Here is a 13,195-nt window from a genome sequence, read left to right on the forward strand (position 1 = left end):
ACTAGTAGCCCCACCTCGAAAACCGTTGGCTTTGGTTCGGAAAATATGCGGTGAAGATGATATGGTCTTTATTGGTCACAGTGATATTATTGGAGAGTGTTTTGTTGTGTAACTGTCAAACATCGTTAACTATCACTCGTTTTGAGTCTGGAGATGAAGTGCAATCATCGATGACCAGTGCCGCGTACTGTTCGGCAATACACGGCTACCTTGATGGTTCACAGTGTAAATGTGACTATCGGAGGACGTTTTCATTAGAAAGTCAGACTTGCATCGATTATTACAACGGTACAGACTTTGCTAGATTAGTGATCATATTGTGTAACTGATAATTATTGTTTCGGATATTGTGTGTGATTTAATGATGAGTGGGAGCTAGACTGCACTCTGTGTGTGTATGTGTGTGCGTGTGAATAAATTGTATGGTGTTTTTTGCAGTCCCACAGTTTCGATTTTCAAGACTTGGTTTCTCTGATGTCAGTGTTAGTGTTGTTAGTATTGCCACTGGTGTGGATGGTGTCAGTCATAGGTTAGAGTTTGCAGCATCATCAAGTGCACTACCAATAGTGCAGGGTCCAGCCAGTACTCCCCTACCAACTGGGTGTACTGTATCATCAGTAGAATTCAATACTTACACTGGATGGGTAGTACAAAGCTTTAATGGATTTTCATTAGCAGAACGTAACTCTCATGTTTATTTGGAGGTGAGTCAGACACATAGTAAGTAAGACACTATTGTACACTTGTACACTGTTAGGTTACTGAGTTACCTTCTGCTGGTGCTGAGTTCTTTAGAGCTCAGTTTGTGAGATTGAACATTACCTGTCCAAGTATCACTGGCTCACTTATGTTTAAATTTGGTAGTGGATCTCAAACATTTACTCCTTCACAATCAGGTACATGATCTGGCATAGTTTTTAGCTATTATTTGAATGTGTTGACATTTGTAGATCTGTGTGATTCTAACCCATGCCAAAATTCCGGATCTTGTACCTCAAATGGAGACTCTTTCACATGTAGTTGCATTAGTGGATTTATTGGTACATTTTGCCAGTCCATTGACTACTGTGCCAATAATCCATGTCAAAACAGTGGTTCTTGTGTGAATGGTATAGGAACTCATGTGTGCTTCTGTGTACAAGACTATGCTGGTCCATCCTGTGAAGTGTTCATTGGAGGCATTGCAGATAGTTGTGATGATGGTGATAGCACATGTTCATCATTTTCTATAGATCGAATGGACAGGGGTGATAGTGTCAACACTCCATTAAGTAGTGTAGAATATTGCTCTAGTATCAGAGCTTACTGTCCTGATGGTAGTTGTTCTTATTGCCAATGTGAATTCAGACTGAGCTACAGACACGACCTACGAAGATGTGATGATTATTACAATGGTCTGTTAGTATGGACAAAAGAGTTATTTAGCCACATAATATAATTTGTGTCTTACAATATATTGACCATGTCACATATAGCTAGTAGTTTTAGAGATAAATTTTCATTTTTATTTATGAAGCTGTTATGTAGGTCATTTTCAAACAATAGTGTCTGTCCACTATAGTTTATACCCTATAGTGTATTAATGAATTGTATTTTCCTTAGAATGCTCTTTGCGGTTTTCAAGACTAACACTGAATGTGGACACTGGTGTATCTACTGTTAGTTTTGCAGAAGATGGTGATGGTGGATATGAGATATCATTTGAGGCTACTTCTTATCCATTACCAATAGTTCAAGGAACTGCAGACTATGCACTACCTCCTGACTGTGTAATAAGTTCTCTAGCAGTGAATCGTGCTACAGGATGGAGAAATGTGGATCATGGAGGGTTTAGCTTGTATTATAGTGAAGAAGATGCATTTTTGGAGGTAAATAATTAAACTGATATATTATAAACTTTTTACTTTATAATAGATCGACAGAGAACCGGCTCTTGGAGTTAACTTTTTCAATAGTGAGTTAGTGAGATTAAACATCACTTGTCCAGGAGGAAGCTTCGGCTGTTTACCAATGAAGTTCAGTGGCACTAAAAACACTACCTATTGTAAGTTGCAATAATATTAATTGGTAACTTCATCTGTTGTTTTTGTAGCAACTGACTTGTGCAGCACCAATCCTTGCAATAATGGAGCTACCTGTGTTTCTGGTGATAGTTCATTTACATGTAATTGTGCACCAAATTACAGTGGACTACTTTGTGATGACTTTGACCACTGCTCCTCACAACCTTGTCAGAATGGTGCAACTTGTGTAAACTCTAGGGACTCATACACTTGTAATTGTCCAGATGGATTTGAAGGAATCGACTGTGATCATGTCACTACAAGATGTGAGACAGATAGCTGTGCCAATGGTGGAACATGTACACTTAATGGAGACAGTATCACATGCAATTGTGTTGAAGGGTTTACAGGAGCTGTATGTGATGAAGATGTTGATGACTGTGTGAATAATTATTGTGAAAATGGTGCAACATGTAGTGACTCAGGGATCAATTCTTATACCTGTATTTGTGCCAATGGCTACAGTGGGGAATACTGTAATATAAATATTGATGATTGTGATCCCAACCATTGTCGTAATGGGGCAACTTGTGTTGATGCAGTAGCAAACTTTTCATGTCAGTGTTTACAAGGATTTACAGGTCATCTGTGTCACATTAATATTGATGATTGCACTACAATATCTTGTGAAAATAATGGTAGTTGTGTTGATGGTATCAATACGTTTCAGTGTCAGTGTGTGATTGGCTTTACTGGAGAACGATGTGAAACAAATAACAATGACTGTAGTCCTAATCTTTGTGAGAATGGTGGTACTTGTACTGATGGTGTTAATGGCTTTACATGTAGCTGTGAAGCAGGATTTACTGGCACAACTTGTAATGTAAACATTGATGATTGTAGTCCCAATCCTTGTGAGAATGGTGGTACCTGCACTGATGGAGACAATAGCTTTATGTGTAGTTGTGAAGCAGGATTTACTGGTGATACCTGTGATCAAAATATTGATGATTGTAGTCCCAATCCTTGTGAGAATGGTGGTACCTGCACTGATGGAGACAATAGCTTTACGTGTAGTTGTGAAGCAGGATTTACTGGTGATACCTGTGATCAAAATATTGATGATTGTAGTCCCAATCCTTGTGAGAATGGTGGTACCTGCACTGATGGAGACAATAGCTTTACGTGTAGTTGTGAAGCAGGATTTACTGGTGATACCTGTGATCAAAATATTGATGATTGTAGTCCCAACCCTTGTGAGAATGGTGGTACCTGCACTGATGGAGTTAATGGTTTTATGTGCAGCTGTGAAGCAGGATTTACTGGTGTAACTTGTAATGTAAACATTGACGATTGTAGTCCCAATCCTTGTGAGAATGGTGGTAACTGCACTGATGGAGTTAATAGCTTTACATGCAGCTGTGAAGCAGGATTTACTGGTGATACCTGTGATCAAAACATCAATGATTGTAGTCCTAATCCCTGTGAGAATGGTGGTACCTGCATTGATGGAGTTAATGGCTTTATGTGTGGTTGTGAAGCAGGATTTACTGGTGCAACTTGTAACGTAAACATTGATGATTGTAGTCCCAATCCTTGTGAGAATGGTGGTACCTGCACTGATGGAGTCAATGGCTTTACATGTAGCTGTGAAGCAGGATTTACTGGTGTAACTTGTAACGTAAACATTGATGATTGTAGTCTCAATCCCTGTGAGAATGGTGGTACCTGCACTGATGGAGTTAATAGCTTTACATGTAGTTGTGAAGCAGGATTTACTAGTACGACTTGTAATGTAAACATTGATGACTGTAGTCCTAATCCTTGTGAGAATGGTGGTACCTGCACTGATGGAGTTAATGACTTTACATGTGGCTGTGAAGTAGGATTTACTGGTGATACTTGTGGCCAAAACATCGATGACTGTAGTCCTAATCCTTGTGAGAATGGTGGTACCTGCACTGATGGAGTTAATGTCTTTACATGCAGCTGTGAAGCAGGATTTACTGGTGATACCTGTGATCAAAATATTGATGATTGTAGTCCCAATCCTTGTGAGAATGGTGGTACCTGCACTGATGGAGTTAATGGCTTTACATGCAGCTGTGAAGCAGGATTTACTGGTGTAACTTGTAATGTAAACATAGATGATTGTAGTCCCAATCCTTGTGAGAATGGTAGTACCTGCACTGATGGAGTCAATGGCTTTATGTGTAGCTGTGAAGACGGATTTACTGGTATAACTTGTAACGTAAACATTGATGATTGTAGTCCCAATCCTTGTGAGAATGGTGGTACATGCACTGATGGAGTCAATGGCTTTACATGTAGCTGTGAAGCAGGATTTACTGGTGTAACTTGTAACGTAAACATTGATGATTGTAGTCTCAATCCCTGTGAGAATGGTGGTACCTGCACTGATGGAGTTAATAGCTTTACATGTAGTTGTGAAGCAGGATTTACTAGTACGACTTGTAATGTAAACATTGATGACTGTAGTCCTAATCCTTGTGAGAATGGTGGTACCTGCACTGATGGAGTTAATGACTTTACATGTGGCTGTGAAGTAGGATTTACTGGTGATACCTGTGGCCAAAACATCGATGACTGTAGTCCTAATCCTTGTGAGAATGGTGGTACCTGCACTGATGGAGTTAATGTCTTTACATGCAGCTGTGAAGCAGGATTTACTGGTGTAACTTGTAATGTAAACATAGATGATTGTAGTCCCAATCCTTGTGAGAATGGTAGTACCTGCACTGATGGAGTCAATGGCTTTATGTGTAGCTGTGAAGACGGATTTACTGGTATAACTTGTAACGTAAACATTGATGATTGTAGTCCCAATCCTTGTGAGAATGGTGGTACCTGCACTGATGGAGTTAATGACTTTACATGTAGCTGTGAAGTAGGATTTACTGGTGATACCTGTGGCCATAACATTGATGACTGTAGTCCTAATGCTTGTGAGAATGGTGGTACCTGCACTGATGGAGTTAATGACTTTACATGTGGCTGTGAAGTAGGATTTACTGGTGATACCTGTAGCCAAAACATTGATGACTGTAGTCCTAATCCTTGTGAGAATGGTGGTACCTGCACTGATGGAGTTAATGACTTTACATGTGGCTGTGAAGTAGGATTTACTGGTGATACCTGTGGCCATAACATTGATGACTGTAGTCCTAATCCTTGTGAGAATAGTGGTACCTGCACTGATGGAGTTAATGACTTTACATGTGGCTGTGAAGTAGGATTTACTGGTGATACCTGTGGCCAAAACATCGATGACTGTAGTCCTAATCCTTGTGAGAATGGTGGTACCTGCACTGATGGAGTTAATAGCTTTACATGTAGCTGTGAAGCAGGATTTACTGGTGTAACTTGTAATGTAAACATTGACAATTGTAGTCCCAATCCTTGTGATAATGGTGGTACCTGCACTGATGGAGTTAATGGCTTTACATGCAGCTGTGAAGCAGGATTTACTGGTGTAACTTGTAATGTAAACATTGACAATTGTAGTCCCAATCCTTGTGATAATGGTGGTACCTGCACTGATGGAGTTAATGGCTTTACATGCAACTGTGAAGCAGGATTTACTGGTGTAACTTGTAATGTAAACATTGACAATTGTAGTCCCAATCCTTGTGATAATGGTGGTACCTGCACTGATGGAGTTAATGGCTTTACATGCAGCTGTGAAGCAGGATTTACTGGTGCAACTTGTAATGTAAACATTGACAATTGTAGTCCCAATCCTTGTGATAATGGTGGTACCTGCACTGATGGAGTTAATGGCTTTACATGCAACTGTGAAGCAGGATTTACTGGTGTAACTTGTAATGTAAACATTGACAATTGTAGTCCCAATCCTTGTGATAATGGTGGTACCTGCACTGATGGAGTTAATGGCTTTACATGCAACTGTGAAGCAGGATTTACTGGTGCAACTTGTAATGTAAACATTGATGATTGTAGTCCCAATCCTTGTGCCAATGGTAGTACCTGCACTGATGGAGTCAATGGCTTTATGTGTAGCTGTGAAGCAGGATTTACTGGTACAACTTGTAATGTAAACATTGATGATTGTAGTCCCAATCCTTGTGAGAATGGTGGTACCTGCACTGATGGAGTTAATGTCTTTACATGTAGCTGTGAAGCAGGATTTACTGGTGATACCTGTGATCAAAATATTGATGATTGTAGTCCTAATCCTTGTGAGAATGGTAGTACCTGCACTGATGGAGTTAATGACTTTACATGTAGCTGTGAAGTAGGATTTACTGGTGATACTTGTGGCCAAAGCATCGATGACTGTAGTCCTAATCCTTGTGAGAATGGTGGTACCTGCACTGATGGAGTTAATAGCTTTACATGTAGCTGTGAAGTAGGATTTACTGGTGATACCTGTGGCCAAAACATCGATGACTGTAGTCCTAATCCTTGTGAGAATGGTGGTACCTGCACTGATGGAGTTAATGTCTTTACATGTAGCTGTGAAGCAGGATTTACTGGTGCAACTTGTAATGTAAACATTGACGATTGTAGTCCCAATCCTTGTGAGAATGGTGGTACCTGCACTGATGGAGTTAATATCTTTACATGTAGCTGTGAAGCAGGATTTACTGGTGTAACTTGTAATGTAAACATTGATGATTGTAGTCCCAATCCTTGTGAGAATGGTGGTACCTGCACTGATGGAGTTAATGTCTTTACGTGTAGTTGTGAAGCAGGATTTACTGGTGATACCTGTGATCAAAATATTGATGATTGTAGTCCCAATCCTTGTGAGAATGGTGGTAACTGCACTGATGGAGTTAATAGCTTTACATGTAGCTGTGAAGCAGGATTTACTAGTATGACTTGTAATGTAAACATTGACGATTGTAGTCCCAATCCTTGTGAGAATGGTGGTACCTGCACTGATGGAGTTAATGGTTTTACATGCAGCTGTGAAGCAGGATTTACTGGTGATACCTGTGATCAAAATATTGATGATTGTAGTCCCAATCCTTGTGAGAATGGTGGTACCTGCACTGATGGAGTTAATGGTTTTACATGCAGCTGTGAAGCAGGATTTACTGGTGATACCTGTGATCAAAATATTGATGATTGTAGTCCCAATCCTTGTGAGAATGGTGGTACCTGCACTGATGGAGTGAATGGTTTTACATGTAGCTGTGAAGCAGGATTTACTGGTGATACCTGTGATCAAAACATCAATGATTGTAGTCCTAATCCCTGTGAGAATGGTGGTACCTGCACTGATGGAGTTAATGGCTTTACGTGTAGTTGTGAAGCAGGATTTACTGGTGCAACTTGTAATGTAAACATTGACAATTGTAGTCCCAATCCTTGTGATAATGGTGGTACCTGCACTGATGGAGTTAATGGCTTTACATGCAGCTGTGAAGCAGGATTTACTGGTGTAACTTGTAATGTAAACATAGATGATTGTAGTCCCAATCCTTGTGAGAATGGTGGTACCTGCACTGATGGAGTTAATGACTTTACATGTGGTTGTGAAGTAGGATTTACTGGTGATACCTGTGGCCATAACATCGATGACTGTAGTCCTAATCCTTGTGAGAATAGTGGTACCTGCACTGATGGAGTTAATGACTTTACATGTGGCTGTGAAGTAGGATTTACTGGTGATACCTGTGGCCAAAACATCGATGACTGTAGTCCTAATCCTTGTGAGAATGGTGGTACCTGCACTGATGGAGTTAATGACTTTACATGTAGCTGTGAAGTAGGATTTACTGGTGATACCTGTAGCCAAAACATTGATGACTGTAGTCCTAATCCTTGTGAGAATGGTGGTACCTGCACTGATGGAGTTAATGACTTTACATGTGGCTGTGAAGTAGGATTTACTGGTGATACCTGTGGCCATAACATCGATGACTGTAGTCCTAATCCTTGTGAGAATAGTGGTACCTGCACTGATGGAGTTTATGACTTTACATGTGGCTGTGAAGTAGGATTTACTGGTGATACCTGTGGCCAAAACATCGATGACTGTAGTCCTAATCCTTGTGAGAATGGTGGTACCTGCACTGATGGAGTTAATAGCTTTACATGTAGCTGTGAAGCAGGATTTACTGCTGTAACTTGTAATGTAAACATTGACAATTGTAGTCCCAATCCTTGTGATAATGGTGGTACCTGCACTGATGGAGTTAATGGCTTTACATGCAGCTGTGAAGCAGGATTTACTGGTGATACCTGTGATCAAAATATTGATGATTGTAGTCCCAATCCTTGTGAGAATGGTAGTACCTGCACTGATGGAGTTAATAGCTTTACATGTAGCTGTGAAGCAGGATTTACTAGTACGACTTGTAATGTAAACATTGACGATTGTAGTCCCAATCCTTGTGAGAATGGTGGTACCTGCACTGATGGAGTTAATGGTTTTACATGCAGCTGTGAAGCAGGATTTACTGGTGATACCTGTGATCAAAATATTGATGATTGTAGTCCCAATCCTTGTGAGAATGGTGGTACCTGCACTGATGGAGTGAATGGTTTTACATGCAGCTGTGAAGCAGGATTTACTGGTGATACCTGTGATCAAAACATCAATGATTGTAGTCCTAATCCCTGTGAGAATGGTGGTACCTGCACTGATGGAGTTAATGGCTTTACGTGTAGTTGTGAAGCAGGATTTACTGGTGCAACTTGTAATGTAAACATTGACAATTGTAGTCCCAATCCTTGTGATAATGGTGGTACCTGCACTGATGGAGTTAATGGCTTTACATGCAGCTGTGAAGCAGGATTTACTGGTGTAACTTGTAATGTAAACATAGATGATTGTAGTCCCAATCCTTGTGAGAATGGTAGTACCTGCACTGATGGAGTCAATGGCTTTATGTGTAGCTGTGAAGACGGATTTACTGGTATAACTTGTAATGTAAACATTGATGATTGTAGTCCCAATCCTTGTGAGAATGGTAGTACCTGCACTGATGGAGTCAATGGCTTTATGTGTAGCTGTGAAGCAGGATTTACTGGTACAACTTGTAACGTAAACATTGATGATTGTAGTCCCAATCCTTGTGAGAATGGTGGTACCTGCACTGATGGAGTTAATAGCTTTACATGTAGCTGTGAAGCAGGATTTACTGGTGATATCTGTGGCCAAAACATCAATGACTGTAGTCCTAATCCTTGTGAGAATGGTGGTACCTGCACTGATGGAGTTAATGTCTTTACATGCAGCTGTGAAGCAGGATTTACTGGTGCAACTTGTAATGTAAACAGTGATGATTGTAGTCCCAATCCTTGTGAGAATGGTGGTACTTGTACTGATGGAGTTGATGGCTTTACATGTAATTGTGAAGCAGGATTTACTGGTGGCAATTGTATCACTGCTATTGACTATTGTGATCCAGACCCTTGTCAAAATGGTGCTACTTGCATGAGTGGGGTGGTATTGTTCATGTGTAACTGTCCTGAAGGTTTCACCGGTCAATTATGTGATGATGTAGATGATTGTGTTGATAACTTGTGCCAAAATGGAGCAACTTGTGTGGATGGTACTCACTCCTACACATGTAGTTGTGTTGATGGATATACAGGTGACTATTGTGAAACTGACATTGATGATTGTGCAGGCTCCCCTTGTGTTAATGGTGACTGTACTGATCAAGTTAATGGATATAGTTGTAGTTGTAGTAGTGGTTACACTGGGTTGAACTGTGATGAAGATATTGATGAATGTGTTGATAATCCTTGTAACAATGGAGTGTGTAGTAACACTGATGGTAGTTTTGTGTGTAACTGTAATGCTGGATTTATGGGTGAAGATTGCAATGAAGGTAATAAGTATGTAGCTCTGTGAACATGTTTGTTTCATTACTACATTATATAGGTTGTATTGACACATATGGTCCTGATTGTGCATCAACTTGTACTTGTTTAAATGGAGCTGACTGTAGTCCAGTGACTGGTGTTTGTAATTGTACTACTGGCTACACTGGTGTGTCTTGTGAATCTGGTAAAAAATAAAAACATCACTTAAATTCTATCATATGCTATTTCACCTTTCACCCTTATAGCTATATGTACAAACCCTTGCTTGTATGGTGGAACTTGTGTTGAACCAGAAGTGTGTCAGTGCGTACAGCCATATGGCGGAGATGATTGTTCACAAAGTGCGTAAAGTTGCGCTACCACACAAACTATGATTTTATGTGAATGTTATTACTCTTTAGTTGTCTGCCATGAGGGTTACTGTGCAAGTGGTGGAACCTGTTCAGCTGGTCCAACTGGTCTAACATGCCTGTAAGATAAACACATCGTATTTGAGTAATAGTGTTGTAATTTTAATATAGTTGTCCAAGAGGTTTTATTGGCCAACGTTGTGAGACACGAGATCGTTCGGTCACTGGTCGAGCTACGCAAGATGATAACTCTCAAACTGGTACTATTTGTTTCCATGTATTCTGACTGTATTGTGCTTATACACAAACAGGTGAAGCTGTAGGAATTTCTATTGGAGTGTTTCTGGCTGTTATAGCAACGGCATTGATAATTATCCTTGCCATAATGGGATACTCAAAGTATGGTGTCCGAAGTTGTGTATATAGTGTTAAGGTTTTTTATCATAAAATTGTTTGATTTCTCAGATATCGTTCAGGATCAAGACAAATTGCACCTTGTGACATTGAACATGTAAGTATTGAGATTGTTGATAGTAATGATGTATACATGTGGGAGTTTCCATATTTGGTGGTGTCATGTCTATATTTGACACACACTTTTATGTCATCTGTTGGGCCAATGTTTTGTTGTGTGCATGACTAAAGGCATGACATACACTATGTTCACCTCAAAGGAAGTTGTCATCACAATTTCCCATTATTTTCTCAAAGGATGCTACGCTAGATGGTATAGCAAACCGGCCAACTTATGGAACTCTTGGTCGCTACAAGCCAACATCTAACAATACTGCTACTTTAGGCAGCATTGCTAATGGTGCAGTCTTCTCAAACAAAGCAACATCTGCAGAGGACACGAGCACGGGCAACTTTGAAGAACTAAAGCGAAAAGTCTCCAAACGATATCATGTTAATGATGACGCTGCACTGTAATTTCCAATTCCTTTTTAATTTCAAAAAACTGTATATAGTATGTGTAAAGTTGTTGTAATTTTAATGTTTCATTTTGTAGATATGTAAAATTAATAAAACATAAATATTAACAATACAAGCAAACTTCATGATAGAACATACAACACAAACAAACACAACTCTTAATGCTGTAGCAGTTAAATGAGACACTAAATAACTAGACAATGACAAATGGGGGATGACAAGTTTTAGTTCACTGGGGGTTCAGGCTCTCATGGGGATGTCCATCATGGCAGGTTGAAGAATCGCTGGTGGATAATCATCCTGAAAGAATTTGGAACAAGCTTTCGTGGGCTCCATGAATGACAGGCCTAGCTGCTGCCACACAATACCCAATGCATTCACAAAGTGCATCTTCATCTCATCAGTGTGTAAAGGTGTGGGGACCACCCTCAGGCACTCTTCACCATAATCCACTGTGGGATAGTTGATATCTTGCACATAGATATTGTGCTCTGACAATAGCAGTGAAGAAGCTTTAGTACAAAGTGCTGGATCTCCAACCTGCGGATGAAGGTGATAAAAGGAGACATCAAACAGTATGGTGACCCACCTTCACAGGTATAATATGACTTGGTGATTCAACTGTGGGAACACCACTGGAAGCCAATGCTTCTTTCACTTGCTTCACAGTAGCTTGGTGCTTCTTCCTCAGACCTTGTCCAACTTCTGACTTGAGTAACTGCAAACAAGTACAAACGAAACAAATCATTAGTGCACAAAGTGTTAGAAAACCTACTCACTTTGACAGACTTCAGTGCAGCCGCCATAAGGATCGGGGACATGGCAGTGGTGAAAATAAACCCTGGAGCATAGCTGCGTATGAAATCAACTAGATTAGCAGATGTGGCAATGTATCCTCCCTGCACGCCAAACGCCTTCCCAAGTGTTCCAGAAATGATGTCCAGTTTATCTAACAGACCATCCCTCTCACCAACTCCACCGCCACGATTGCCATATAGACCAACAGCATGCACTTCATCAATAAAAGTCAAAGCATTATAGTGATGAGCGACATCACACAGTTCAGAGATGGGGCTAATGTCACCACTCATGGAATGTACTGACTCGAATATGACAACCTTTGGCACTCCACGGTCATACTTCTTAAGCAATTGCTCCAAATGTTCAGGGTCATTGTGATTGAAAATTTCTTTAGCACAGCGGCCATCTCTTACACCATGAATGATCGAGGCGTGGTTCTTTTTATCTGAGAAATAAACACATCCAGGTAACAACTGGCCCAGCGTAGAGAAGGTGGCATGGTTGGCATTATAACAAGATGAAAACACCAATGCACCATCTTTATTATGAAGGTCTGCCAGCTCTTTCTCCAGCAGACAATGGTATGAGCTAGTCCCAGATATGTTTCTGGTACCACCAGCACCCACACCATGGGAGGTCATGGCTTCCCTGTAAAACACAAGTCACTTTGTGATATATACAAAATGATTATTACTCACAGAGTGGCCTCTATTACACCAGGATGCCTGCTCATCCCTAGATAATCATTACTACACCACACTGTTGCCTTTTTGGGTTCAACAAAATCTATATTAGAGTTGGTCCTCCCTTGGTAGGCACACTCTGGAAACTTGCTTGCAACCCTGTCGACTATATTGAACCTGCGATAGGTATTAGTGTCGAGCTTTTCCTTAATCTTCTTCTCAAAGAATCCTTCATAATCAAAGGATTTGTTCCCTGTAACAAATGAAGATACGTGACATAAGATAAGTGATAACAGGTCACATGACAATAGCTGTGGTTTTCAACTACCCACATGGCTTCAAGCCATAATCAGCCACTAATAGGACTAAAGATCAACAAAAGGAAATACATGACAACTTATCTTTGGCTTCCAATAGTTACTTAGTATCTATTAACTAAAGTCTGGCTATACTATGGCTCTTACCATATGTGGTCTGTGCCCCTAGCCATTTTGATGGCAGAACTTGTTGTTTTAGCGAGTTTTTCACTGCAACATGCCAGCGGAACGGACATTCTCCACCTGTACATAAAAAAAAGTAATATAAACTGCAGGCAATG

General features: G+C 40.3%; 2 protein-coding genes across 2 annotated transcripts in view; one reads left to right on the top strand and one right to left on the bottom strand.

Annotated features, from left to right (window-relative positions):
* On the top strand, nucleotides 1–11,356 carry LOC136261940 (protein crumbs-like). The gene is made up of 15 exons (XM_066056030.1): nucleotides 1–288; nucleotides 439–704; nucleotides 758–896; nucleotides 951–1,394; nucleotides 1,603–1,868; nucleotides 1,915–2,044; nucleotides 2,093–4,643; nucleotides 4,758–9,835; nucleotides 9,889–10,014; nucleotides 10,076–10,171; nucleotides 10,232–10,301; nucleotides 10,352–10,440; nucleotides 10,492–10,579; nucleotides 10,646–10,691; nucleotides 10,892–11,356. Exons 1-15 carry the CDS (start codon nucleotides 57–59, stop codon nucleotides 11,108–11,110), a joined length of 9,840 nt encoding a protein of 3,279 aa, XP_065912102.1. The 5' UTR covers nucleotides 1–56; the 3' UTR covers nucleotides 11,111–11,356.
* LOC136261949 (5-aminolevulinate synthase-like) overlaps nucleotides 11,108–13,195 on the bottom strand; it is a 2,654-nt gene continuing 566 nt past the window's right edge. The window contains exons 3-7 of the mRNA XM_066056041.1: nucleotides 13,062–13,157; nucleotides 12,613–12,850; nucleotides 11,893–12,562; nucleotides 11,703–11,831; nucleotides 11,108–11,653 (exon numbers count right to left, since the gene is read on the bottom strand). Coding sequence (XP_065912113.1) covers nucleotides 11,354–11,653; nucleotides 11,703–11,831; nucleotides 11,893–12,562; nucleotides 12,613–12,850; nucleotides 13,062–13,157 — 1,433 coding nt within the window. The 3' untranslated portion in view covers nucleotides 11,108–11,353. The remainder of the gene's footprint in view (nucleotides 11,654–11,702; nucleotides 11,832–11,892; nucleotides 12,563–12,612; nucleotides 12,851–13,061; nucleotides 13,158–13,195) is intronic.

Source organism: Dysidea avara, chromosome 7, assembly GCF_963678975.1.
Source record: "Dysidea avara chromosome 7, odDysAvar1.4, whole genome shotgun sequence".
NCBI classification, from domain to species: Eukaryota; Metazoa; Porifera; class Demospongiae; order Dictyoceratida; family Dysideidae; genus Dysidea; species Dysidea avara.